The sequence below is a fragment of the Manis javanica genome, chromosome 6, assembly GCF_040802235.1.
Source record: "Manis javanica isolate MJ-LG chromosome 6, MJ_LKY, whole genome shotgun sequence".
In the NCBI taxonomy this organism is placed as follows: Eukaryota; Metazoa; Chordata; class Mammalia; order Pholidota; family Manidae; genus Manis; species Manis javanica.
Genome location: NC_133161.1, coordinates 100,985,753 through 101,013,731, shown reverse-complemented (window position 1 = coordinate 101,013,731; position 27,979 = coordinate 100,985,753). Strand labels below are relative to the sequence as shown.

The window sequence follows — 27,979 nt, the reverse complement described above, 5'->3', positions numbered from 1 at the left end:
CTCTAACCTTGCTACATTCTGCTTACACCAATATTCTTATGTACAAAAGTTTTCCAAGTTTGCCACTCAGGGCTTGTGAACTGGACAAAAATCCATAGAATTTCCTCAGTTTCTTATTCCTTTTTCCCTCACTGCTTCATGTACAGTGAAATTCTTTTTTAGGTTTTTCTGCCAAATTTACCTCCTCATCTCCATCCCCACTGTAATTATATTAATTTGGATTCCATTTTTTTGTGCCAGGAATGATTGCACACTCTGCCTGTTATCCTTTAGTTCTTCTCTTCAGTCCATATCCCACAGAGCTTCCAATTATATTTCTAAATTCTGAATGCAATCAGCTCATTTCTATACTTTAAAACCCTGGTTTCATAGCTTAACTTCTTTATGAGCTGATTTCTCCTTATCTTTGAAGAACTCATAAATACTATGTATTGTACATTGATGGCATTGTTTTTATTCATCCAGAAAAGTGGTAGAATTCAGAAATATGTAGAGTACTTGCTAGTTACTAAGTGTTAGGCCCTGGGGGTAGACTGATAAGTGACATGAAAAAGTTGCTTCTCTACTTTTATATGTTATCTGGACAGATTACAGAATAAAATCATTACAAATGGTGATAGGTACAATAAAGAACATTGAACAAGATGATTTGATCACTCTAGTGTATGAGTCAGAGTTCAAACAGAGAATATGAGGCCTACTCAATAGTATTTTGAAGAGAAAATATCATTGTCAGAGGTCTAAGCAGGGTGAAGGGTGGCCATAGGGATGTTGAGAGACACCTAAGATACCAACATCTCCAAGCATTTACATCCTTAGGTTTGAAGGGTGAAGATGAGGAAAGAACGATAAATAGGACCCTGCAAGAGCTGGAGCTGGGGAATGGGGCTACCTGACACAGCTGAAGGCCTGCAATGAGGCAGCCTCCAGAAGACTGGCTGTGCACAAGTGGGGAAGAAGTACCCTGCCCTCTAGTCTTCTAATGGAACCTTCCTTTGGCCAGAGGAAAGGAACCTGGGTGATGAAGTCTAGAAGTGAGCCTCAAGAGAACATGGCAGAGAAAAGTGGAAAATGAACCAGGTTGTGGGTTCAGATGGAGAGTAATGGCAATGTAGAAAGTGGGTAAATTTAGTATATTTAATAATCACAATTTAAAAAAAAATTGTTCACAGGTTCTAAAGCTGAGGGAGAAAAGAGTAGAATAAAGTGTGATTCTTGTGTTTAAGCATGTGTTTAAGGCACATACTAAAAACTCTGAACTTTTTTAAATTTTGTAAAGTTGTAGCCTGATTATGTTTCATATAGAATTCCTTGCTTCTCACTACCTTTTATTGTAAAGAAAGTTCATCTGTGACCCAGTGCTCCATTTAAGTGTCTATATAGGTAGAAAGGGTATTGACATCAGAAAAAATGGTTTTTCTTCATCAGTTGAGATGAGCATGTGTTTTTTCCCTCTTTGTTATGTTAACATGGTGTATAACATTGATGGTGTTTTCATATGTTAATCATCCTTGCATTCTGGGTATAAAACCCACTGGGTATAAAAACCATGGTGTACAGTCCTTTAATATGTTGCTGAATTTGGTTTCCTTGTATTTTGTTGAGGACTTTTGTATCAGTATTATATAAGAGATATTGGACTGTAGTTTTCTTGCAGTGTCATTTCTGGCTTTGGTATCAGGGTAATGTTACCCTTATAGAATGAGTTTGGAGGTGTTGTGTCATCTCTGAATTTTGGGATGAGTTGGAAAAAAGAATTACACAAAAACATTATGTAGAATTCACCATTAAGCCATCTGATACTGGGCTTTTCTTTATGGGGAGGTTGTTGATTACTGATTAAATATTTTACTGGTGACAGATCTATTCAGATTCTCTATTTCTCTATGTGTCATTTTTGGTAGATTATGTTTCTAGAAATTTGTCCATTTCATCTAGGCTATCCAATTTGTTGGTGTATAATTATTCTCAGTATAGTTTTGTATTCCTTTTTGTTTGTGGTTTGTGTAAAATCAGTAGTAATATCCCTACTTCCACTAATATTGTGATTTTAGTATTTTGAGTCTTCTTTCTTTTATTCTTAGTCTAGCTAAAGTGGTCAATTTTGTTGACCTTTTCAAAGCACCAACACTGTGTTTTTCTCTCATATATTTTTTTCTCAACTTTAGTCTTTGTTATTTTCCTCATTTTTCTGGCTTCATGCTCATTTTTTTCCACTTTTCCTAGTTCCTTAAACTAAGTCAGCTTCTGAATTTAATTATTCTTTTTTGATTTATGTACTGAGCTATAAACAACCCTCTTAGCACCTCTTTTGTTTTGCCACATCCCATTTTATTAGTATATTGTGTTTTCATTTCCATTTGCCTCAAGTAATTTTTTCCCTTGCATTTATCAATTTATTGATTATATAATAGTGCATTGTTTGATTTCCAAGTATTTGTGAATTTTCCAGGGTTCCTTAATATTGTGAACTGATGTCCATCTTCATTTTATTGTGATCATAAGACCCATTGCATGATTTTAATCTTGGAGCTTACAGTTTTTGAATTTGTAGATTCATGAATTTCATGAGGTTTTTGGCTGCCATTTCTTTGTCTTTCTCTTCTCCTATTGGGATTCTAATAATGTATATATTGTTTACTTATTACTGTCCCACAAGTCCCTATGACTATTCACTTCTCCACTTCTCTTCATTTTTCTTTCTGTAACTTAACTTAATCATTTTAGTTGTCCTACCTTCAAAATCTTTCTTATTCTTGCTCAGATCTGCTGTTCAAACCCACAATTTTTATTTTAATGTTATTTCACTTAATATGTGTGGGCCCCAAATTTGTTTTGTTTTTATTTCTATCTTTTATTGTTAGTCTCACTTTCTTCATACATCATTTTCCTTATATACTTTGTTCTTTGTAGTATTTTATTTTATCAGTTTGAACATAATGAAGTTAGTTGTTTTACAGCCATTTTCTAGTAAGTCCAGTGCCTGGGCTTCTGCAGGAATGGCTTCTGTCAATTTATTTTGTTTCTTTAATATGCCATATTTTCCTGTTTCTTGTGATTTTTAAAAAATTAAGTGTTAGAATTTTATAATGTAACTCTGGAAATCATTCATTTCCACTTCCCCAGAGTTTGGTTTTCTTTCTTTTTTTTTATTAAGATATCACTGATATACACTCTTATAAAGGTTTCACATGAAAAACATTGTGTTTACTACACTCACCCATAGTATCAAGTCCCCCCACCACACCCCATTACAGTCACTGTCCATCAGCATGGTAAGATGCCAGAGTCACTGCTTGTCATCGTTGTGCTATACTGTCTTCCCTGTGACCCCTCACACACCATGTGTGCCAATCATAATGCCTTTCAATCCCCTTCTCTCTCCCCTGCCCTCCCTCCCCACCTACTCTCCCCCACCCATTCACTTTGGTAACTGCTAGCCCCTTCTTGGACTCTGTGAGTCCACTGTTGTTTTGTTCCATCAGTTTTGCTTCATTGTTATATTCCACAAATAAGGGAAATTATTTGGTACTTGTCTTTCTCTGCCTGGCTTATTTCACTGGGCATTATATTTTCCAGCTCCATCCATGCTGTTGCAAATGGTAGGATTTGTTTCTTTCTTATGACTGAATAGTATTCTATTGTGTATATGTACTGCCTCTTCTTTATCCATTAATCTACTGATGGACACTTAGGTTGCTTCCATGTCTTGGCTATTGTAAATAATGCTGCAATAAACATAGGGGTGCATATGTCTTTTTGAATCTGAGAAATTACATTCTTTGGGTAAATTCCTAGAAGTGGAATTCCTGGGTCAATGGTATTTCTGTTTTTAGTTTTTTGAGGAACCTCCATATTGCTTTCCACAATGGTTGAACTAGCTTACATTCCCACCAGCAATGTAGGAGGGTACCCCTTTCTCTGCATCCTCGCCAGCATTTGTTGTTCTTAGTCTTTTTGATGCTGGCCATCCTTACTGGTGTGAGTTGATATCTCATTGTGGTTTTTATTTGCATTTCCCTGATAATTAGTGATGTGGAGCTCCTTTTCATGTGCCTTTTGGCCATCTGAATTTCTTCTTTGGAGAAGTGTCTATTCATATCTTCCACCAATTTTTAGTAGGGTTATTTGCTTTTTGGGAGTTGAGGCGTGGGAGTTCTTGATATATATTGGATGTTAACCCCTTGTTGGATATGTCGTTTACAAACATATTTTCCCATAGTTTTTGTTCTGTTGTAGGTTTTTTTTTGTTCTGTTGCCTTTTTGTCCTGTTGATGGTTTCCTTTGCTGTATAGAAGCTTTTTAGTTTGATGTATTCCCATGTGTTCATTTTTTCTTTTGATTTCCTTACTCGAGGAGATGCATTCAGGAAAAAGTTGCTCATGTTTATATTCAGGAGATTTTTGCCTATGTTGTCTTCTAAGAGTTTTATGGTTTCATGACTTACATTTAGGTCTTTAATCCATTTTGAATTTACTTCTGTGTGTGAAGTTAGACACAATCCAGTTTCATTCTTTTGCATGTAGCTGTCCAGTTTTCCCAACATGTTATTGAAAGAATGTATTTTCCCCATTATGCCTCCTTTATTGTAATTGACTATACATGTGTGGGTTTATATCTGGGCTCTCTGTTCTGTTCCATTGATCTATAGGTCTGTTCTCGTGCTGACACCATGCTGTTTTGATTATACTAGCTTTGTAGTAAATATTTTTTAATTAAATGTTTTATAGATTTCACCAGCAGGTTTTAAACTACTAACTAAATTGTGCACACACATTAACATAATAGGAATACAGTTACATAACCATAGCAGATCTATAATTACCAGCCATCTCCAGTGAAACCAAGAAAACCAGATAGGCATCCTAGGCATTTGTGAAAATTTATCTATGATATGATGGATATTGTCCAACTGTACTTGAACAGTCAGAGAAAAATCAGACAAATTAAAACAACCCATTCCTGGGAAATGTTCACATCCCATATGTTCTTTTAACAGTAGATAGTCTGTAGTTGTAAGATTTTGGAGCACTACAACTTGCACTTCTCCTAATTCTTGGTTGAGTTCCGACAGTATGGATCCAGTCAAATTTGTTGTTTTACTGTATGCACAGGCCAGCTTAGATATCTCCTTCTTCATTCCAATGGCAAGTCCAGGAACCGGTGGGATGAATGCAGCTACAACTACAGCATTGCCTGGATCTTTGTTGAGGTTTTTTGATGATCATCTTCTGGTATGACTCTTCCAGAGAGTGCTGATGTTGGAAGTTCTTCTTCATATTGTATCTTAGTTCGTTTTCTGGGTAGCCAAATTAGGCTTTGATCCTCTGTATAAATACAAACAGACCCTTTGCCCACACTTTGATACGCCCTTTATACCATTGTGTAGAACTCATTGGAGGTCACCACACAGGAACTGCTTTTTTTTTTTTTAAGAGAAAGTAATATTATCAGAAAAATGTACCTCCATAGCTGATCATCTGACATGCTTTAAGTGATCTAAATTTAGGATATTTAAAGCATGCATTAGTCATTGATTTACAGTTAGTTTTAGCCTATCAGGGAGTAATCCCCCTTTTCTTTCTTTCTTTTTTTTGTTATCATTAATCTACATATACATGAAGAATAATATGTTTACTAGGCTCTCCCCTATACCAGGTCCCCCCTATAAACCACTTTACAGTCACTGTCCATCAGCATAGCAAAATGTTGTAGAATCACTACTTGTCTTCTCTCTGTTGTACAGCCCTCCCCTTTCTCCCTCGCCCCCATGCATGCTAATCTTAATACCCCCCTTCTTCTCCCCCCCCCTTATCCCTCCCTACCCACCCATCCTCCCCAGTCCCTTTCCCTTTGGTACCTGTTAGTCCATTCTTGGGTTCTGTGATTCCGCTGCTGTTTTGTTTCTTCAGTTTTTCCTTTGTTCTTATACTCCACAGATGAGTGAAATCATTTGGTATTTCTCTTTTTCCGCTTAGCTTATTTCACTGAGCATAATACCCTCCAGCTCCATCCATGTTGCTGCAAATGGTAGGATTTGCCCTCTTCTTATGGCTGAGTAGTATTCCATTGTGTATATGTACCACATCTTCTTTATCCATTCATCTACTGATGGACATTTAGGTTGCTTCCAATTCTTGGCTATTGTAAATAGTGCTGCGATAAACATAGGGGTGCATCTGTCCTTCTCAAACTTGATTGCTGCGTTCTTAGGGTAAATTTCTAGGAGTGGAATTCCTGGGTCAAATGGTAACTCTGTTTTGAGCATTTTGATGAACCTCCATACTGCTTTCCACAATGGTTGAACTAATTTACATTCCCACCAGCAGTGTAGGAGGGTTCCCCTTTCTCCAAAGCCTCGCCAGCATTTGTTGTTGTTTGTCTTTTGGATGGCAGCCATCCTTACTGGTGTGAGGTGATACCTCATTGTAGTTTTAATTTGCATTTCTCTGATAATTAGCGATGTGGAGCATCTTTTCATGTGTCTGTTGGCCATCTGTATTTCTTTTTTGGAGAACTGTCTGTTCAGTTCCTCTGCCCATTTTTTAATTAGATTATTTCATTTTTGTTTGTTGAGGCGTGTGAGCTCTTCATATATTTTGGACATCAAGCCTTTATTGGTCTGTCATTTACAAATATATTCTCCCATACTGTAGGGTACCTGTTTGTTCTATTGATGGTGTCTTTTGCTGTATAGAAGCTTTTCATCTTAACATAGTCCCACTTGTTCATTTTTGCTGTTGTTTTCCTTGCCCAGGGAGATATGTTCAAGAAGAGGTCACTCATGTTTATGACTAAAAGGTTTTTGCCTATGTTTTTTCTAGGAGTTTTATGGTTTCATGACCTACATTCAGGTCTTTGATCCATTTTGAATTTACTTTTGTGTATGGTGGTAGACAATGGTGCAGTTTCATTCTCCTCCATGTAGCTTTCCAGTTTTGCCAGCACCATCTGTTGAAGAGACTGTCAATTCGCCATTGTATGTCCATGGCTCCTTTATCAAATATTAAATGACCATATATGTTTGGGTTAATTTCTGGAGTCTCTGATCTGTTCCACTGGTCTGTGGCTCTGTTCTTGTGCCAGTACCAAATTGTCTTGATTATTATGGCTTTGTAGTAGAGCTTGAAGTTGGGGAGTGAGATCCCCCCTACTTTATTCTTCTTTCTCAGGATTGCTTTGGCTATTCGGGGTCTTTGGTGTTTCCATATGAATTTTTGAATTATTTGTTCCAGTTCATTGAAGAGTGTTGCTGGTAATTTGATAGGGATTGCATCAAATCTATATATTGCTTTGGGCAGGATGGCCATTTTGGCGATATTAATTCTTCCTAACCATGAGCATGGGATGAGTTTCCTTTTGTTAGTGTGCTCTTTAATTTCTCTTAAGAGTGACTTGTAGTTTTCAGTGTATAGGTCTTTCACTTCTTTGGTTAGGTTTATTCCTAGGTATTTTATTCTTTTTGATGCAATTGTGAATGGAATTGTTTTCCTGATTTCTCTTTGTATTGGTTCATTGTTAGTGTATAGGAAAGCTACATATTTCTGTGTGTTGATTTTGTATCCTGCAACTTTGCTGTATTCTGTTATCAGTTCTAGTAGTTTTGGAGTGGAGTCTTTATGGTTTTTTATGTACAATATCATATCATCTGCAAATAGTGTCAGTTTAACTTCTTCTTTACCAATCTGGATTCTTTGTATTTCTTTGTTTTGTCTGATTGCCATGGCTAGGAACTCCAGTACTATGTTAAATAACAGTGGAGAGAGTAGGCATCCCTGTCTGGTTCCCGATCTCAGAGGAAATGTTTTCAGCTTCTCGCTGTTCAGTATAATGTTGGCTGTGGTTTATCATATATGGCCTTTATTATGTTGAGGTACTTGCCCTCTATTCCCATTTTGCTGAGAGTTTTTATCATGAATGGATGTTGAATTTTGTCAAATGCTTTTTCAGCATCTATGGAGATGATCATGTGGTTTTTGTCTTTCTTTTTGTTGATGTGGTGGATGATGTTGATGGATTTTCAAATGTTGTACCATCCTTGCATCTCTGGGATGAATCCCACTTGGTCATGGTGTATGATCCTTTTGATATACTGTTGAATTCTGTTTGCTAATATTTTATTGAGTATTTTTGCATCTACATTCATCAGGGTTATTGGTCTGTAATTTTCTTTTTTGGTGGGGTCTTTACCTGGTTTTGGTATTAGGGTGATGTTGGCTTCATAGAACGAGTTTGGGAGTATTTCCTCCTCTTCTATTTTCTGGAAAACTTTAAGGAGAATGGGTATTATGTCTTCTCTGTGTGTCTGATAAAATTCTGAGGTAAATCCGTCCGGCCCGGGGGTTTTGTTCTTGGGTAGTTTTTTGATTACCATTTCAATTTCTTTACTCGTAATTGGTTTGTTTAACTTTTGTGTTTCTTCCTTGGTAAGTCTTGGAAGGTTGTATTTTTCTAGGAAGTTGTCCATTTCTTCTAGGTTTTCCAGCTTCTTAGCATATAGGTTTTCATAGTATTCTCTAATAATTCTTTGAATTTCTGTGGAGTCTGTCGTGATTTTTCCATTCTCATTTCTGATTCTGTTGATTTGTGTTGATTCTCTTTTTCTCTTAATAAGTTTGGCTGGAGGCTTATCTATTTTGTTTATTTTCTCAAAGAACCAACTCTTGGTTTCGTTGATTTTTGCTATTGTTTTATTCTTCTCAATTTTGTTTATTTCTTCTCTGATCTTTATTATGTCCCTCCTTCTGCTGACTTTAGGCCTCATTTGTTCTTCTTTTTCCAGTTTTGATAATTGTGATGTTAGACTATTCATTTGGGATTGTTCTTCCTTCTTCAAGTGTGCCTGGATTGCTATATACTCTGCTCTTAAGACTGCTTTTGCTGCATCCCACAGAAGTTGGGGCATTGTATTGTTGTTGTCATTCATTTCTGTATATTCCTTGATCTCTATTTTGATTTGTTTGTTGATCTATTGATTAATTAGAAGCATGTTGTTAAGCCTCCATGTGTTTGTGAGCCTTTTTGTTTTCTTTGTAGAATTTATTTCTAGTTTTATACCTTTGTGGTCTGAGAAATTGGTTGGTAGAATTTCAATATTTTGGAATTTACTGAGGCACTTTTTGTGGGCTAGTATGTGGTCTATTCTGGAGAATGTTCCATGTGCACTTGAGAAGGATGTATATCCTGTTGCTTTTGGATGTAGAGTTCTATCGATGTCTATTAGGTCCATCTGTTCTACTGTGTTTTTCAGTGCCTCCGTGTCCTTACTTATTTTCTGCCCGGTGGATCTATCCTTTGGGGTGAGTGGTGTGTTGAAATCTCCTACAATGAATGCATTGCAGTCTGTTTCCCCTTTTAGTTCTGTTAGTATTTGTTTCACATATGCTGGTGCTCCTGTGTTGGGTGCATATATATTTAGAATGGTTATATCCTCTTGTTGGACTGAGCCCTTTATCATTATGTAGTGTTCTTCTTTATCTCTTGTTACTTTCTTTGTTTTGAAGTCTATTTTGTCTGATATTAGTACTGCAACCCCTGCTTTCTTCTCGCTGTTGTTTGCGTGAAATATGTTTTTCCATCCCTTGACTTTTAGTCTGTGCATGTTTTTGGGTTTGAGGTGAGTTTGTTGTAAGCAGCATATAGACGGGTCTTGGTTTTTTATCCATTCTGTTACTCTGTGTCTTTTGATTGGTGCATTCAGTCCATTTACATTTAGGGTGACTATTGAGAGATATGTACTTATTGCCATTGCAGGCTTTAAATTCGTGGTTCCCAAAGGTTCAAGATTAGCCTCTTTAGTATCTTACTGCCTAACTTAGCTCGTTTATTGAGCTGTTATATACACTGTCTGGAGATTCTTTTCTTCTTTCCCTTCTTATTCCTCCTCTTCCTTTCTTCATATGTTGGGTGTTTTGTTCTGTGCTCTTTTTAGGGGTGCTCCCATCTAGAGCAGTCCCTGTAAGATGCCCTGTAGTGGTGGTTTGTGGAAGCAAATTCCCTCAGCTTTTGCTTGTCTGGGAATTGTTTAAACCCGCCATCGTATTTAAATGATAGTCGTCCTGGATACAGTATCCTTGGTTCAAGGCCCTTCTGTTTCATTGTATTAAATATATCATGCCATTCTCTTCTGGCCTGTAGGGTTTCTGTCGAGAAGTCTGATGATAGCCTGATGGGTTTTCCTTTATAGGTGACTTTTTTCTCTCTAGCTGCCTTTAAAACTCTTTCCTTGTCCTTGATCCTTGCCATTTTAATTATTATGTGTCTTGGTGTTGTCCTCCTTGGATCCTTTCTACTGGGGGTTCAATGTATTTCTGTGGTCTGTTCGATTATTTCCTCCCCCAGTTTGGGGAAATTTTCAGCAATTATTTCTTCAGAGATCCTTTCTATCCCTTTTCCTCTCTCTTCTTCTTCTGTTACCCCTATAATATGGATATTGTTCCTTTTGGATTGGTCACAGAGTTCTTTTAGTATTGTTTCGTTCCTGGAGATCCTTTTATCTCTATGTCAGCTTCTATACATTCCTGTTCTCTTGTTTCTATTCCTTCAATGGCCTCTTGCATCTTATCCATTCTGCTTATAAATCCTTCCAGGGTTTGTTTCACTTCTGTAATCTCCTTCCTGGCATCTGTGATCTCCCTCCAGACTTCATCCCATTATTCTTGCATTTTTCTCTGCATCTCCATCAGCATGCTCATGATTTTTATTTTGAATTCTTTTTCAGGAAGACTGGTTACGTCTGTCTCCTCAGGTGTTGACTCTGTGATCTTTGTCTGCCTGTAGTTTTGCCTTTTCATGGTGATAGAGATAGTTTGCAGAGCTGGTATGAGTGACGGCTGGAAGAGCTTTCCTTCTTGTTGGTTTGTGGCCTTCCTCTGCTGGGAGAACAGCGACCTCTGGTGGCTTGTATTGGGCAGCTGCGTGCAGGTAGGGCTTCTGCTTCCTGCCTGGCTGCTACGGAGTTTATCTCTTCTGTTGCTGTGGGCATGGCCTGGCTTGGGGTGCTGCTCCAAAATGGTGGGGCCCCATTGGAGGGGGAGTGGCTGGGAGGTTATTTATCTCTGTAAGGGGTCTCCATGCTCCCTGCTGCCCAGGGGGTTAGAGTGCCCAGAGATCCTCAGATTCCCTGCCTCTGGACTAAGTGTCCCGCCCTGCCCCCTTAAGACTTCCAAAAAGCACTCTCCAAACCAAAACAACACCACCAAAAAAAATAAATTAATTAATTAAATAAATAATTTTAAAAAAATAAAGAAAAAGAATTTTCTTTGTCCTCAGGTGCCAGCCTCAGGCACCCGCTCACCGGTCTTGCTGCCCTGTTTCCCTAGTATTGGGGTCCCTGTCCCTTTGAGACTTCCAAAAAGCACTCGCCAAAAAAAAAAGAGAAAACAAAAATGGCCACTCCCGTTTCTTTGTTCTACAGCATCAGCCTCAGTCACCTGCTCACCAGTCTTGCTGCCCTGTTTCCCTATTATCCAGGACCCCACCCATGCACTGTGTCTGCGCTCTGGTCTGGATGGCTGGGGCTGGGTGTTCAGCAGTCCTGGGCTCCCTCTCTCTGCTGCTCAGACCTCTCTCCTCCCACTGGGAGTTGGGGGAGGGGCACTCGGGTCCCGCCGGGCTGCTGTTTGTATCTTACCCCCTTCGCAAGGCACTGGGTTCTCGCAGGTGTGGATGTGGTCTGGATGTTGTCCTGTGTCCTCTTGTCTCTATTTTAGGAAGAGTTGTCTTTGTTATATTTTCATAGATATATGTGGTTTTGGGAGGAGATTTCTGCTACTCTACTCACGCCACCATCTTGGCTCCGCCTCTAGACCCTGTATTTTTTACATGATAAATATATGTCATCTGCAACTAACAGCACTTTTACTTCTTTGTCTGATATTTAGACTTTTATTTCTTTTACTTTATTGCAGTGACTAGGTCCTCCAATCCAGTGTTGAATAGAAATAAAAGCAGGCATTCTGTCTTGTTTCCAATATTAGAGATATATTACTCTTTCACTTGTAGGTATGATATGAGAAGGAGGATTTTCTTAAATGCTTGTTGTCAGTCCCCTACTTTTCTTAGTTAAAGTCTTGATTATGAATAGTTAGTGAATTTTGTGCCAAGATTTATCTGAATCCTTTGAAAATATATTTTTTATCCTTTATTAATATAGAAATATGCATCAATTGATTTTATAACATTGAACCAATTTTTCATTCCTGATACAATTCTACTTGCTCATGATCTTTTACCTTTTTTATTTATTGTTTGATTGGATTTATTAATACACCTTTTTCAAGAGGACTGTTCATCTGTGTTTTTCTTTAATGTTTTGTCATATTTGTAATACTGTTATGTTGACATCATAAAATGAGTTGGACATTGTTCCCTCTCACTTTATTTTTCAAAAGAATTTCTGTAATATTGATATTATTTTACCGTATTTGACAGAATTAACTGGGGAAATAATCTGTTCCACTTACCTATATGTCTATTCTTTTGCTAAAACACTGTCTTCATTACTGTAGCCAGTAAGTCATAAAATTGGGTAGTGCTATTCTCCCTTTTTTCTTCTCATAAAAAGCTGTTTTAGCTATTCTAGTTGCTTTGCTTTTCCTTATAACATTTTGAATGAGCATGTCTTTATTTACCAACAACAAATATAACAACCTGGGATCTGATAGTAATTGTGTTAACAGATATATAGATCAACCTAGGACTTGGATGATACCTTTATAATATTGAGTATTGAGTCTTCCAAATCAATGAATATAGTATGCCTGTCCATTCATGTAGGTTGTCTTTGATTTTTCTTAATCAGTGGTAGGTAATTAGTATTATATGTATCATATCATATATGCTTTATAGGTTCACACCTAGTTATTTTGTGGGGAGCTGTTGTAGTTGATATTGTGGTTTTAATCTTAGATTCTAATTGGTAATTGCTAGTATTTAGAAATATGATTGTTTTTGTTCATTGACCTTGGCTCCTGATATATTGCAAACTCACATGTTTTAGATTTCTTGGTAGATTCCTTGGGATTTTCTATAAGGTCACTGATTTTAGATTTTCAGTTATTCTTTTTTTTCTAATAAAAGCTGCATGTATATAAGATTAAAATGTCTTCTAAGCACTGCTTTAAATTTAACTCCCTTCCAGTAAGTCATGTTTTCATTGTTATTAAATTCAAAGTATTTTTAGATATTTAAAGTTTTTCTAAATACCTTACTGTTCTTGATACTGAAATTATTTGTTAAATTGGTTAGAGAACATTTAAATTAATTAGACTGGTTTTGTGACTTGTCATATGTTCTGATTTGGTAAAGGTACCAGATCCAATTAAAAAATCTTGGTATTTTGCAGTTGTTAGATATAGTGGGATAAAAATGCAAGTAGGTCAGGAGGTTAATAGGTCAAGATCAGTTTTTTTCCTGACTCTGTAATCATCTGTTTAACCCTTTATTTGTTACTTTTCATTTCTTACATACTTGGGAGTGTAATTAGGCATATACAGTTTTTAGCATTTATGTCTGCCTGATGAATTGTCCCTTTTATGATTATGAAATGTCCTTCTTAACTCTGAATTGCTTTTTTGTTTGAATTTTATATTATATTAGTGTAGGAGTTCCATCATTCTTTACTGTTTGCATGCTGTTTTATTTCTCCATTTCCTTTCAACCTATCTGTGTATCTACTGTAGGCTGCTTACAGTTGAGTTTTTTTTTTCAATCTTGTGTCTCAAAGTCTGCCTGTAAATTAAAATGTCTACATTATTTTATTTGTTTTATATTTGAATATTTTAAGTATTATAGTTTTATATATATAATTGCATTTTAGCTGTATTTAGTTCATTTAGTTTCCCTTTTCACTGTACTTTTTGTATGTTTTTGGTAGTCTAAAGAGTATACAGGCTTACAATTTGATTGTCTAAAGTTAATTTTGCACCACTTCTGCTCTTTATTTCATAATATTTATGCATACTACATACATGAATACTGAAAATTTGTGCAAACACTATTGTAATTTTCTGCTTTTCAGAGTCTTAGATATTTTAAATGATGTAAGAAGGGAAAATAGTCATATTTTGCATACGTTTCCATTGCTGATGCTCTTTCATTCCTGAAGATCAAAGGTTTTTTCTTCCTTTATATTGTATTCATTGAAAGAATTTCTTTTCACAATTACGGTACAGCAGATATGCTGGAGGCAAATACTCTCGTCTTCATTTCTTAATAGACATTTTCTCTTTCTCTGAGAATAGAATTCTGTGTTAGAAGTATTTTTTTTCAGCCCCTAAAAGTGTTGTCCTACTGTCTCCTGACTTCCATGCATGCTGATTAGAAATCTACAGTCATTTCAGTTAGTTTTTTTGTACAACGTTATTTTTGTTTCCAGTTTTTTATTTTATCTTAATAGCATTTTAATTGTAATGGTTTTCTTTAAATTTATCCTATTTGGGGTCTTCTGAGGTCCTTGAATCTGTAAATTTACCTTTCACCAAGTGATGTAGTATAATTTTCTATATTGTTGGATTTTCTGTTGCCCCTCTTCTTTTCAGATTCTCCTTCTGTACTGACAGTGATACGCCTATGTTCTACTTGTTAATAGTGTAATACAGGTGTCTGAGACTTTGTTTTTTTCCTGCTGCCATTGTTTTTCAATTTTTTTCTCTATTCTTCAGTTTAATTTATTGATCTTAGAGTATTGTCTAATAATTCAAACAACTATATTTTGAGGTTAGCATTTGTTTGTTTTCCCTTGCTAATAGGTCACATTTTCCTGGATTTTTTAATGTTGACTTAGTTCACATTGTACCCTTACAACTATAAATTATGTTGTGTATCTTCTGGATTCTGCTATAATAATTTGGAAAAGGGCAATGTTTTGTTTTAGCAGGAAACCCATGCAGATAAATTCAATTCCAGTTCAGTTCTCAAGGCTTTGCCATGCTAGTTTTGGGTCTTTCCCATGCATTTATGTTTAGGAGTTAGGTGGCAACTTGTATGGTTTCAAATCTCAGTTCAGTTCTCTAAGCCTTTTTATGTTGGCCTGGGTCTTTCCAATGTAAATGTGGTTTAGGAGTTTACTTGTGCAGGCTTATACACAAATTAGGGATTCCTTTCTTAGCATCTCTCCCTTCTGAGACTTTTCCTTCACGCTGCTGTCTCCCTGAACTTTATTCCTTGGTTCCACTAGCCAGAGGATGGCAGGATTTCTATCAGAGTTTTATGCATTTGTACAGTGCCACTCTGCAAACCAGTCCACCCAGGTGGTAAGCTAAAAGAGAAAATTAAGTAGACAGGATACTCATCCCTGGTGATTTGCTTCTTTTAACTGCCTTTATAAATGCACCTTATTTCCTTTGCTTTTTAGAGTCCTCAGGTAATAATTTCACTTTAGTTTAAGTTTTTAGTTGTATTCAATGGGCTGATTGGGCATTAGAGGATTAGACCACCACAACAGAACTGTACTCAATATGGGGAGGATTTTAATTAAAGTGGTTAATTGATAAATGGTTTTTCAGGTTTTCTGAGTCCATTTTTATAATTTGTATGCTCTCTGTATTTGTTCATTTTCTCTAAGTGGTCAAATTTATTCCACAAATTTATCACAGTGTTACCTCATTTTACCTCTGATGTCATGGAATCTGTAGTAATGCTCCCCCATTATTCTCAGTATCATTCAATTTGTCTCCACATTTTTTTTTCAGTTTTACAAGCTCTAGCTGGAAGTTTATCCATTTTATTAATCTTTTCAAGCAGTCAGGTTTTAGTTAATTTTCTTTCATCTGTTTGATTTGTTTCCTTAATTTCTGTTCTTACCTTTAAAATTTTCTTATATTCTTCACTTTCTTTCTCATCTGAAGCTTTATGCACTCTCTTTAGTCTCTTAAGAGTGCAACACAGAACATTATTTCATACCTTTCTCTTTTGTTATGTAACTAAAGCTATAGATATCTCCTTAACATTGCTTTACTTGAATCCCACTAATTTGTTTTTTGTTTTTGCTTTGTTTCCAATTGGTTCAAAGTATTTTACAATTTGATTTTGTAATTTCATTGAACCCTAGGCTTACTTGTAGTATTTTGTTTAATTCCCACATACATGGTCATTTCCAGTATATTTTTCCATTGTTGTTCTCCAACTAAAGTTTTTTCTGCTCAGAAAACATGCCCTGTATTACTTCACTCCATTTAATTGTTATGAGAGGTATTTTACGGTTCAAGATATGACCCATCTTGATGAATGAATATTCTATGTCCTCATGAATAATAAATTTATTCTGAAATTTCAGGTTGCAAAAGTTACCCTTCTGTTTTAGTTTCTATTTGTCATATTAGTTTATAAGAGTGAAATGTTGAAGCTCCCAGCTATAAATATAGATTTCTCTAATTTTCTTTTTTTACTTCCAAGTATTTTGACATTTAGTGCTTAAATAAATAAGCATTTAGGATCGTTAGGTTTTTTTTGGGGATTTAATTTTCAACATTACATCATACATCTCTTTATTCCTGATATTTCTTGCATTGAGGTCTACTTTGTCAGATATTAATATAACCACTCCAGCTTTCTTATGATTAATGCTTACATATTGTGCCAGTTAGTGATAGACCCTGTTGACATTCTACTTAGCCATTTGACAAAGTTCTTTTGATGCACAAATATTTTTAATCATAATGAAGTCCAATTTATATTTTCTTCTGTTGCCATATCTAAACATCCATTGCCATATTCAAAGTCATGAAGATTTAGACCTGTTTTCTTCTAGGACTTTTTAGCTCTTATATTTACATCATAGATCCATTCTGAGTTAATATTTGTAAATAGTGTAAGGTAGGGATACAACTTCATTCTTCTGAATGTGGAAATCCAGTTTCCCCAGCACCATTTGTTGAAAAGACTGTCTTTCCACATTGAATGGATTTGTCATCCTTATCTTAACCAGTCATAAGTGTACAGATTTATTTCTATTCCATTTGTCTATTTGAGTACTGGAGCTTTCTCATAAGTTTTGAAATGGTCACTATGAGTCCTCTCACTGTCCTTGTTCTTTTACAAGATTACAAGATTGTGTTTTGTCTTTTCAGGGCCACTTGAGGATTGGCTTTACATTTCATCGAAAAAGGCTGTTGAAATTTTCATAGCGATTGCCTTGAATCTCTTGTTTTGGGTAATATTGATATCTTAACAATATTGTCTTCCTATCCATGAATGCAGAATGACTTTTTATTTATTTAGGTCTCCAGTGGTTTCTTTCAGCAATGTTTTGTAGTTTGTAGTGTATAAGTATTTCGCCTCCTTGTTCCTAGTTGGGCTTTTGTTTGTTTTATTATTCTCTTTGTTACGGATTATTTTTTCCTGCAGAGCAATTTCTGTATACATTCCAGACTTTGTAAATTTTATCCTGTTTGGTTCTGTATAATTCTGTATTCTTACAAATTTTGTGGTCTTTTTTCAGATGTAATTAATACATTACTTGTAAATAATTTGATTAGTTTGTGTCTTGCTTTTCTAAGTTGATAGATGGTTCTAGTTCAGTAGGGAGTTTAGAGCTAATTATTTCCCCCTACTTTTCTAAATGCTCTACCCCAAATGCCTTGTGAATTATGAATTTCCCATTCTGGTTGTGGGGAATCACACTGTTCCTTAGCCTGAATGATTGTCAAGCACCCTTTCCTCTAATGCTATCAAAATCAATGGTCTTTTCCCCAGCCTCAGGTGGCTTCCTCAAATACATAAGCTGATTTCTGTTGAATGTTCCAGAGAGAGGTTCTACTCACCTCCAGAGTTCTTTGTCCCTTTCTGGTACACAGTTGTAAGAACTCTGGCGGTATTGGTCTTCTAGGACTGTTAACTTTGTCTTTTCAATTCAGGGAGTTTGCTGAGCTCCACCTTAGTTCCCTGTGCTGTAATTTGAAAACTTTCTGAAGACAGTAAGCTACAGCAATTGTAGAGCTCTTGTCTTTTGCTTACTATCACTAAAGGATCACAGTCCCTTGTGATTTTACATCCAGTTTCTTAAAAAACATCTTTACATATATTTTTGTGGTTATTAATATCTTTTGGTTGTTTTAGGCAAAATAGTTAATCAGTTCCTTTATTCTTTTGGGTCATAGTTCTCTCTTCGGGCTAAGGAACTTTTTAAGGCTTAGTTGTGGTGCAAGGTCACTGTCCACAATGTCTCTAATTTTTAATACAAAATGTCATTTTTTACCTTAATGTATTTTTTAAATAAGCTTTATTTTTAGAGCATTTGTAGGTTCAAAACAAAACTGAGTGAAAAGTACAGAGATTTCCCATATACTCCCTGACCTCACTCATGCATTGCCTCCCTCAGAGATTATCAAGGTCTCTGAACAGAGTGATACCTTTTTGTTACAATTGGTGAACCTACATTGACACATAATTACCAGCCAAAGTCCATTGTTTACATTACAGTTCACTCTTGCTGTTGCACACTATGTGAGTTTTGGACAAATGTATAATATCATATATCCACCATTATAGTATCATACAGAGATTTACTACCCTAAAAATTGTGTTTTCTACCTATTCATCCTTCCCCATCCCCTAACCATTGGCCATTTTACTATCTCCATGGTTTTGCCTTTTCTAGAGTGTAATGTAGTTAGAATCATACAGTTTGTAGCCTTTTCAGATTATCTTCTTTCACTTACTGATAGGCATTGAAGGTTTGTAATGAGGAGTGAGCTCCTATTCATATAGTTCTCCCTTTCCCCATCCTGCATGTAATGTGTCATTTTTTTTCTCTAGCATTGAGATTCTCTTTATTTGCGGTTTATAGCAGTTTGACTCTGTTATGCCTGGGTGCCTGGGGTGAAGTTTTGTATATTTGATACTGGGTTGAGTTTCTTGGATCTGTTCATTTATGTCTTGTGTTAAATTCAAGGCTTTTTGATAATTTATGTCATTGTTTTCTGCATCATTCTTTGTCATCCCTTTTTAGTTATCAATTATACATCTTTTACACCAATTATACCAATTTATATTGGCTCATAAGTCAAATGAAACATTACGCATATTTTTGTTAAAATTCATGTAACATAAAACCATTTTTAAGTAAACAATTCAGTGGCATTTAGTACACAGTGTTGTACAAACACCACCTCTAGTACCCATTTTAATAATTTCATAAGGAAACTCTCTATTTATTAAGCAGTTACTCCCAATTTTTTTCTACCCTTAGTCCTGAAAACTACAAGTTTGCTTTCTGTCTGAATGGATTTACCTGTTTGGGATATTTCATAAAAACATATATAAATATATCTATTTAAAAATATAATGTGTGTTATTTTGTGTCTGGCTTCTTTCACTTAACATAATGTTTTCTAGATTCAACTACACTGTAGCTTGTATCAATATTTCATTCCTTCTTAATGGTTGAATAATATTTCATTGTATTTATGTACTCAATTTGTTTATCCATTCATCCATTGATGAACATTTGGGCTGTTTCCACTTGGCTATTGTGAATACTGCTCCTATGAACATTCATGGAGAAGTATGTACTTGAGTACCCATTTTAAAGACTTTTGGTTATACACCAACAGTATAATTGTTGGCAATTTTGTGTTTAACTTTTTCAGTGTAAACTTACTGAGTTTATAATGGTGGCTACACCATTTTACAGTCCCACTAATAATGTATTAGGGAATCTATTTATTCTCAGTAACACTTGTTATTTTACTTTAAAAAAAATTAAAAGCCATCCTAGTGTGAGTGAAGTATCTCATTTGGCAACGATTTGCATTTCCCAAATGACTGATGATGGTGAACATTTTTCCTGTACTTGGTGGCCACTTGTTTATATTCTTTGGAGAAATATCTATTCAAGTCTGCTATCTATTTTTTAAAATTAGGTTTTTGGGTTTTGCTTTTTGAGTTATAAGGTCCATTTAGAAAGTCTTTTTTCTAGACCCTTAGACATACATGATTTGCAAATATTTTCATCTATTCTCAGGTAGTTCTTCACTTTCATAATAATGTCCATATGTATAGAAGTTTTAAATTTTTATGGAGTCCACTTTACTTTTTCTCTATTAATTGCTCATGTTTTTCGTGTCATCTCTAAAACAAAACAAAACAAAACAAAAACATAGTGGCGTACAAAGTCATGAAAATTTTACCCCTTTGATTATTTTCCAAACAGGTCATGGATGTATTTTGAACTAATTTTTTTAAACAGTTTGAGTTAAGGGTCCAACTTTATTCTTTGGCTTGGTATCTAGTTCTCCCACCATCATTTGCTGAAGAGACTCTTCTTTCCACATTGTATGATTTTGTTATCCTTATTAAAAATCAACTGGCCATGGACAAGGTTATTTCTCACACTCTGTTCTGTTCCCATTAGTGTATTTTTCCCTCCTTATTCTAGTGCCACAGTTTTGATTATTGTACCTTTGCAGGAAAGGTACCTTTCGTTATTCTACCATCAGCATCTGCCTGCCTTTACTACCTCTTTAATGCTGTCAAATCATGTGTGTTTCTTTTTTCCAGATTTTATCACTGTTTTCTTCAAATGGATTAATTCAGTACAGTAAAAGCTAGAATTGGAATTCTTGCCACTTGCTTTTTAACATTGTGGACATGTCTTTGGTACTAAATTTTTCATTAACATTAAAATTTTGTCTTTACCCTCAGGTCTATGAAATAAGTGAGTTATGTCTTAAACGTATGAATTTTTGGGGAGTACACACATGCAATCCATAACATATACCCAGAAATGGAATTGTTGGATCATGTGGTAATTCTATTTCTCCAACAATATAGAGGAACCACCATATTGTTTTCCATAGAGCCTCCACAATTTTACATTTCCACCAACAAAGCACGAGGCTTAATAACAGTTTTAACACATCCTGGCCAACTCTTGTTACCTTACATTTTTTTATACTTGCTATCCTAATGTACATGAATTGATATCTCATTGTGGTTTTGATTTTCATTTTCCTAATGGTTAGTAATGAGCATCTTTTCATGCACCTATTATTTTTATATCTACTTTGAAGAAATGGCTACTGAAAGCCTTTACCCATTTTTTAATTGGATTTTTAATTTGGTTGTTATGGAGTTACAGAAGTTATATGTTTTGGATATTAACCCCCTTATCAGATGCATGGTTTGCAAATATTTTCTCCCACAGTTCACCTTTTCACTATGCTGCTGGTATTCTTTAATTCACAAAAGTTATAAATTTTGTTGTAGTTCAATTTATCTGTCTTTTGTTTTTATGCTTTTAGTATCATATTTAAAAAATTGCAAAAGCTAATGTCATGATGCTTTTTCCCTATGTTTTCTTCCAAGAGTTTTACAGTTTTAGCTCTTATGTTTAGGTCTTTGATCAACTTTGAGTTTGTTTTGACAATTGGAGTTAAATAAGTGTCCATCATTCATTTGTATGTGGATATCCAGTTTTCCGAGCACCATTTGTTGCAAAGACTGTCCTTTCCTCATTGAATGATCTTGGTACCCTTGTTAAAAATCATTGGACAGTTTATTTCTGCGTTTTCTTTCTATTCCTTTTGTCTGTACCCTTTGTCTTCATGCCAGTACCATACCACTTTGATCTCAGTAGCTTTGTAGTATTTAAATTAGAAAGTATGAGATTTCCAACTTTGTTCTTTTTCAGAATTGTTTTGGCTACTCTGGTCCCTTGAGATTTCAGTGAATTTAGGATGGATTTTTCTATTTCTGAAAACAGTGTCACTGGGATTTTAATAGAAATTTCATAGAATCTATGGATAGTTTGCAGTAGTACTTATGTCTAAACATTATTCAGTGTTCCAACCTGTGAATGTGGGATGTCTTTCCACGTACTTGTGTCTTCCTTGATTTCTTTCAGCATTTTTTGGTAGTTTTTGATATACAGGTATTTTACCTCCTTGGTTAAGCCTATTCCTAAGTAGTGTGTTTTTGTTGATATTATATAAATAGAACTGTTTTCTTAAAATCCTTTTTGGATTGTTCACAATTGATTTTTGTATATTGATTTTATATACTGTAACTGCTGAATTTGTAGGTCAAGTAGGCATTTTTGAGAAATCTTTAGAGTTTTCTACATATAAGATTATACCATATGTGGACAGAGACACATTACTTTTATTTTCCAATTTGAATTCACTTTCTTTGTCTTGTTTAGTTGCTCTCTGGAAGATATCCAAAACTGTGTTAAATAGAAACAGAGATAGTAGTTATTTTGTTGCTGATTTTAAAGGAAAATCTTGGGATTTTACCATTGATATCATGTTGGGTGGGTTTTCATGAAGGTCCTTTATCAGGTTGAGGAAAATTCATTCTATTCCTAGGTTTTTTTAACATTAAATATGTATTTATTATATTATCCACTGCCAAACATGGTTCTAAGTGATATAAGAGGGAATTATTAAAAACACAATTTTGTCTTTCAAGGAATGTATAATCTAATTGGATATAATTATAATACATATGAAAATATAGCTCCAACGACTAAATGTAGTAAAGGTCAGATGGATGATACAGTTTTGTTATAAGTGCTCAAGAATGAAGAGAACACAGAATTTGGTTCTCTCCCTATTACACTGAGTGCTGACTACATTTCAGACAACAACAATAGGCTCTGCTTACCTCACAGAACTATACATTTCAGTGATTCTTTAAATAATAACTGAAGACTTGCTAAAAGTTTGGCCAATGTTTTCCTAAGCATCAAATATCTTTTTGACATAGGGATTATACTAATACTGTAATCAAGGAATTTGAATCACAGCAATCCTAGGATAATTGATGTGTTCATAAAGATAATTGAAAAATGAGAATTTGGGACCAAATTTAACTCACTCCAAAACTCCTTTTCACTTGGTTACTTTTCCTTGTGCTCTTTCACTTATGTTCCTATCATACGTTTTCAGCTTTATTGAGATAGTGGACAAAATTGTAAGATTTAAAGTGTATATCATGATGATTTGATGTACATATATGTTAGGAAAGGATTCCTCTTGTATAATTAACACATCCATCTCATATATTTAAACTTTCTCTCTTTTATTTACTTTTTGATGAGTATATTTAAGTTCTACTTTCCTAGGGTACAAACTTTCATCTATGAGATGAAAGTCTGAGAATCTAATGTGTAACATGGTAGCTATAGTTGATTATACTTCTCTGTACAATTGAAATTTGCTGAAGGTAGCTTTTGTCATAACATGATGTTGAATGTGTCAAATGCTTTGCCTCAATTGAGATGATCATGCGGGACTTTTCCCCCATTCAGTTAATATGGTATATTACATTGATTTTCATATATTGAACCATCCTTGCATTCTAGGAAGAAATCCTAAGTGGTCATGTTGTATGATCCTTTTAATACGCTGTTAAATTTGGTTTTGTATTCCATTGAAAATTTTTCCATTAATATTCATAAGGGATATTGATCCATTATTTGTTTTCCTATACAATCTTTGTGTGATTTTGGTAATAGGGCAATTCTGACCTCATAGATTAAGTCTAGAAGTTTTCTCTTCAGTGATTCACAGGAGTTTGAGAAGGATTGAGATTAATGCTTTTTAAAATATTTGGTAAAATTAATCTATGAAGACATCCTGACCTTTTATTTGTTGGGAGGTTTTTGTTTTCTTATGTTTTGTTGTTTTTTAAAAAAATTTTAGTAAAAAGCGCATAACATAAAATCAAATATGCAGTTCAATAGTCTTAACTTTATTTACATTGCTGTGAAACAGATACCTATAACTTTTTCATAAACTGAAGTTGTATATATATTCAGTAATTTCCCATTTCCCCCTCCCTTAGCCCCTGGCAACCACAGTTCTTTCTGTTTCTAGGAGTTTGATTATTCTGGATACATCTGTAAGTGGAATCATGCACTATTTGTCTTTTTTTGATGGCTTATTTCACTTAGCATAATATTCTCAAGGTTTGTCCATATTGTATGTGACAAGATTTCCTTCTTTTTTTAGGCTGAATAATATTGTCTGTGTGTGTGTATACACACACACACACACACACACACACACACACACACACACACACACACATATATATATCTCACATTTTCTTTATCCATTCATCCATCAGTGGACACTTGGGATTGATTACACTTCTTGGCTATGGTGAATAATGCTGTAAAGAATGTGGGTGTGCAGATGTCCCTTTGACATCCTGCTTTCAATCTTTTCACTATATATCCAGAAGTGTGATTGCTGGATCATGTGGGAACTCTATTTTTAATATTTTGAAGAGTGTCCATACTATTTTCCATAGCAGTTGCACCATTTTACATTCCCGTGAACAGTGCACAAGTTTTCCAGTTTCTTCACATTTTTGCCAACACTTGCATTTTCTTTCTATTTTTATAATGTCCATCCTAATGGGTATGAAGTGATATATCATTGTTATTTTGATTCATATTTCTCTAATGATTACTATTCATTATTAATGATTATTGATCATTACAGGAATTACTAGTCTCTCTATTGATCACTTTTTCCATATTTTTGGTCCTATGTTTGTGCTTTTTTCTGATTCCTCTGTATACTTGGGTGTTCTTATAAGTCTTAATTTCCCTAAGAGTCTCATACTACTTCTTCTGTTGTTCTTATATGTTCTATCATATTCCCCAATCACTAATCTCTTTGCTCAGGTGTCTGTGGGTCTGTAATCACTGTGTGGTTTTCAGAAATGTGCCCATGGCTTCCCCTAGCCTGACATTTGACTGGCTCTAAAATCTGCAAGCAGAGGCCAATCCCTCAAGTGGCCATCAGCAAGGGCCGGTTCAGTGTGCTCTGCTCCCGCTGCTTCGTGGGATGGAACCAAGCAATGGACTGCTGCTCCCTGACAAAGCACATGGCTCCGTATTACAGAGCGGTGGGGCAAGGATGAGTAAAATTGCCACAAATCCCTACCATGAAGAACATGACTTTTTCTTGATTGGGCATTCATATAAGTGTTCATCTTTGATTTCCTGAGCTCCTATGAAGTTATCTTAGCCAGTCTCTAGTTGTTTATCTGATGTTTCCAGGGGAGAGCAGAGAGCCTGGAGCTTGGAAGTTCACCATCTTACTGATAAAATTCTCAGTGTATTTCCCAAATTGTTCCTATGTTTGAAATTTTTTGTAGCTTAATAAAAATGACATTAGTTGGACATTTATATTTTCTCTTTTGTGCCTTTTTAACATTAGTTTTCCTTTTCTCATTGATTTGTATGAATTGTTTATATATTTTGAATAGTTATCTGTTTGTTATATAACTGCAGCTGTTTCCCAGTTTTGTTGCTTCACTATTGTTACTTTGCAATTTTTTTATTCTTAATTTTAATAATAAATGTATCAAATGTTTTTGATTGTGGTTAGTCACCTATTTTTTTAAGAAATTATTCCCTCTCTAAATAAAATTCATGAAGATTTTTTTCCCTGTGCTTGCTCATCAGTTTTTGGTATGTCAGTGCTGACCAGTCGCTAATGCTTCTCTCTCTCATTGATATAATGGAGATTTAATCAAGCTATTCTCATAACTGTACCTGGAAGACTCAGTGAGACCCAAACCTGGAAGATAACTTCACTAATGTTGTACTTTAAATAACATTTGAACATTTTCCCTCAATTCCACTTAAAAGAGAACAAAATACTTTAGGATATATTCTAGGAAAGAGTGTTATAAATAAGGATTCTATGGTATTACACATACTGTGTTGGGAAGGTTTGTTAATTCTAAGCATATTTATTAAAGGATCATATTTATTTAACTTGGATTTAGATGATTTTATGCTAGTATCAGTTCTGTTTGTGACATTTGGTGTAAAGTATGGGTAAAGACTGCATGAAGATTTCTCTTCTCCATGTGTAATGATTTTAGACTTTAAATAAATCTTTGCTCAGAATTCCCATATTTGTGCTTCAAGAAACATTAATATGTGTTTTGAGAGTAAAGCACATACCTTTGAGAAACATTATTTTACACCATTAAGATTTTACCACATACATTGCCACTTTAAACACTCTTGTTATTATTGAAGCAAATCTATTTAACTATGTTTAACCAATATTTTTTTCATCTGAAACATTATTCCCCCAATAAAATGTCTATTAAACTTGAAAAACTCTGTGAAACCTAAAATGGAAAATACTGTCTCTGCATAATAGTTAATGTATTTCCCAGTTTGGAAATACATATTTTAATAAAGAACAGTAGGAAATTACACCATTTAATGTGGCCCACATCCAAATATTGACATGTATTATTGAATCATGGTGCTAGAAAAAGAATCTTCAGTAGCCCATAACAACAATGTATTAGATGTGTTATCAACATCTCTGAATTTTGCTGACTACGTTCGTAGTAGAAACAGGAGGAACAGGATAATCAAAGACTCCCGTCCAATCAGAGGATCCAGTGGTGTCATCTGACCTCCCTGCCCCTACCCTGGTCCTGCAGCACACAGGGTTAGGCACTTAGTAATTGCCTGGGGTGCCCGGGTGCCTTTTCATCCAAGTCATGTGACTTCAGTTCTCACATAAGAGTATGGACTTGGTGTTTCTTGTGCCTATTTTACAAATGAGGAAACTAGAGCTAAGAGAATTGACTACCCAGAGCCCCGAAGTTAATGCATGACAGCGAATGTATTTGGCTTTGGTGTCTCTACCCTTCTTTACTCCCTGCCATGCAGAAGTGGCTGTGGTAACATATTCATGATGATATTATCCATGTTAGTGATGCTCAAACTGAGTTGTTAGGCTATGTCATTTTTCCAAAATTACACATTTAACAAGTGACAGAAATATTTGAAAGCAGGAGATTATTAGAAATACGATACACTTCCCTCCCGTATTTGGTACTCCCTGTACATCTGAAGCATGGTTATTGTGGGCCATCTGATAGTCATGTTTATTTCCACCTATGGTCTTGACCTCTTGTGGCTTCTGCTGTAACTTTTGGGATGTCCCAATCAGCCTTCTCAACTCATTACTTGATCAGTAAAACTATTCGAGGTCATAGTCTTGGTCTAAGCCAAGATCAGAGTGAAAACTTAAAAATTTTCACTTGTATGAGGTATTTAGAGCAGTCAAACTCCTAGAAACAAGTAGAATGGTGGCTGCCAGGGGCTAGGGGAGGTGGCAATAGGGAGATAAAGAACTAATTTTTCCCAGATGAAAAAGTTCTACAGATTAGTTGTACAATAACATGAATACTTAACACTACTGAACTGTACACTTAAGGATGTTAGTTAAGATGGTAGATTTTTTTCTTATCTATTTTACTACTATTACTTGTGGTATTATACCACAATTAAAAGCAAAACAAAAACTTTAGAACTAAATTTTCTTTGAAAATGTATCCCCCATGTAAAGTTAGATTATGTGGCATTTGAGGAAACAAGTTACTCATTAACTTATCTTTTATTCACAGTAATCTGCAGCCCTGGATCATACAACCCCCGTGATGGAATTCACTGTCTTCAATGCAATAGCAGCCTGGTGTTTGGAGCAAAAACATGCTTATAGACCATTATTTTGAGTTCTTTGGTGGTTTATTAAACACAAAAGTATATTTTGAAATATTAATGTATAACAAACCACTATTATGCCAAAATTAAAGATTTTACAAAACAATGGTGTCATCATTTTAATTGAAACACTGTTTGTCCAAATGCTTTATGAATGGAACATCCAGTAATCTTTATTCATAATGCCAGACCTACACATATGACTTGAAAATATTTTAGATCACTGCTTTTTTTTACAGGGAGGGAAGAAATCTTTATTCCTATGGGGTGAAAATTAAGCTGTGATACAAATAACGACTAGTTATTCTTTTGTACAGGGAACCTGAGTTTTAGAAAATTGTATTACTAAACTGAGCACAGAAAAAAGCCTGTAGAAATGCAAAACAGATATCTGGATAAATGTTAGGTCACTGCTTTTTAAAAATGGTTTCAAATATGCTCTATCAACTTAGCCCAAAAGGAATTTCAGAAGTTTTACCAAAT

General features: G+C 35.0%; 1 protein-coding gene across 2 annotated transcripts in view; it reads left to right on the top strand.

The window, feature by feature from the left end:
- Positions 1-27,717, top strand: part of ZPBP (zona pellucida binding protein) — a 142,394-nt gene extending 114,677 nt beyond the window's left edge. The window contains exons 8-9 of one of the 2 annotated variants that reach the window (XM_073239123.1): positions 17,070-17,152; positions 27,400-27,531. In XM_073239123.1, coding sequence (XP_073095224.1) covers positions 17,070-17,152; positions 27,400-27,402 — 86 coding nt within the window. In that variant the 3' untranslated portion in view covers positions 27,403-27,531. Of the gene's footprint in view, positions 1-17,069; positions 17,153-27,399 lie in introns of both variants that reach the window. The other variant, XM_036992927.2, reaches the window with a different exon arrangement.
- The last annotated feature ends 262 nt before the right edge of the window (positions 27,718-27,979 follow it).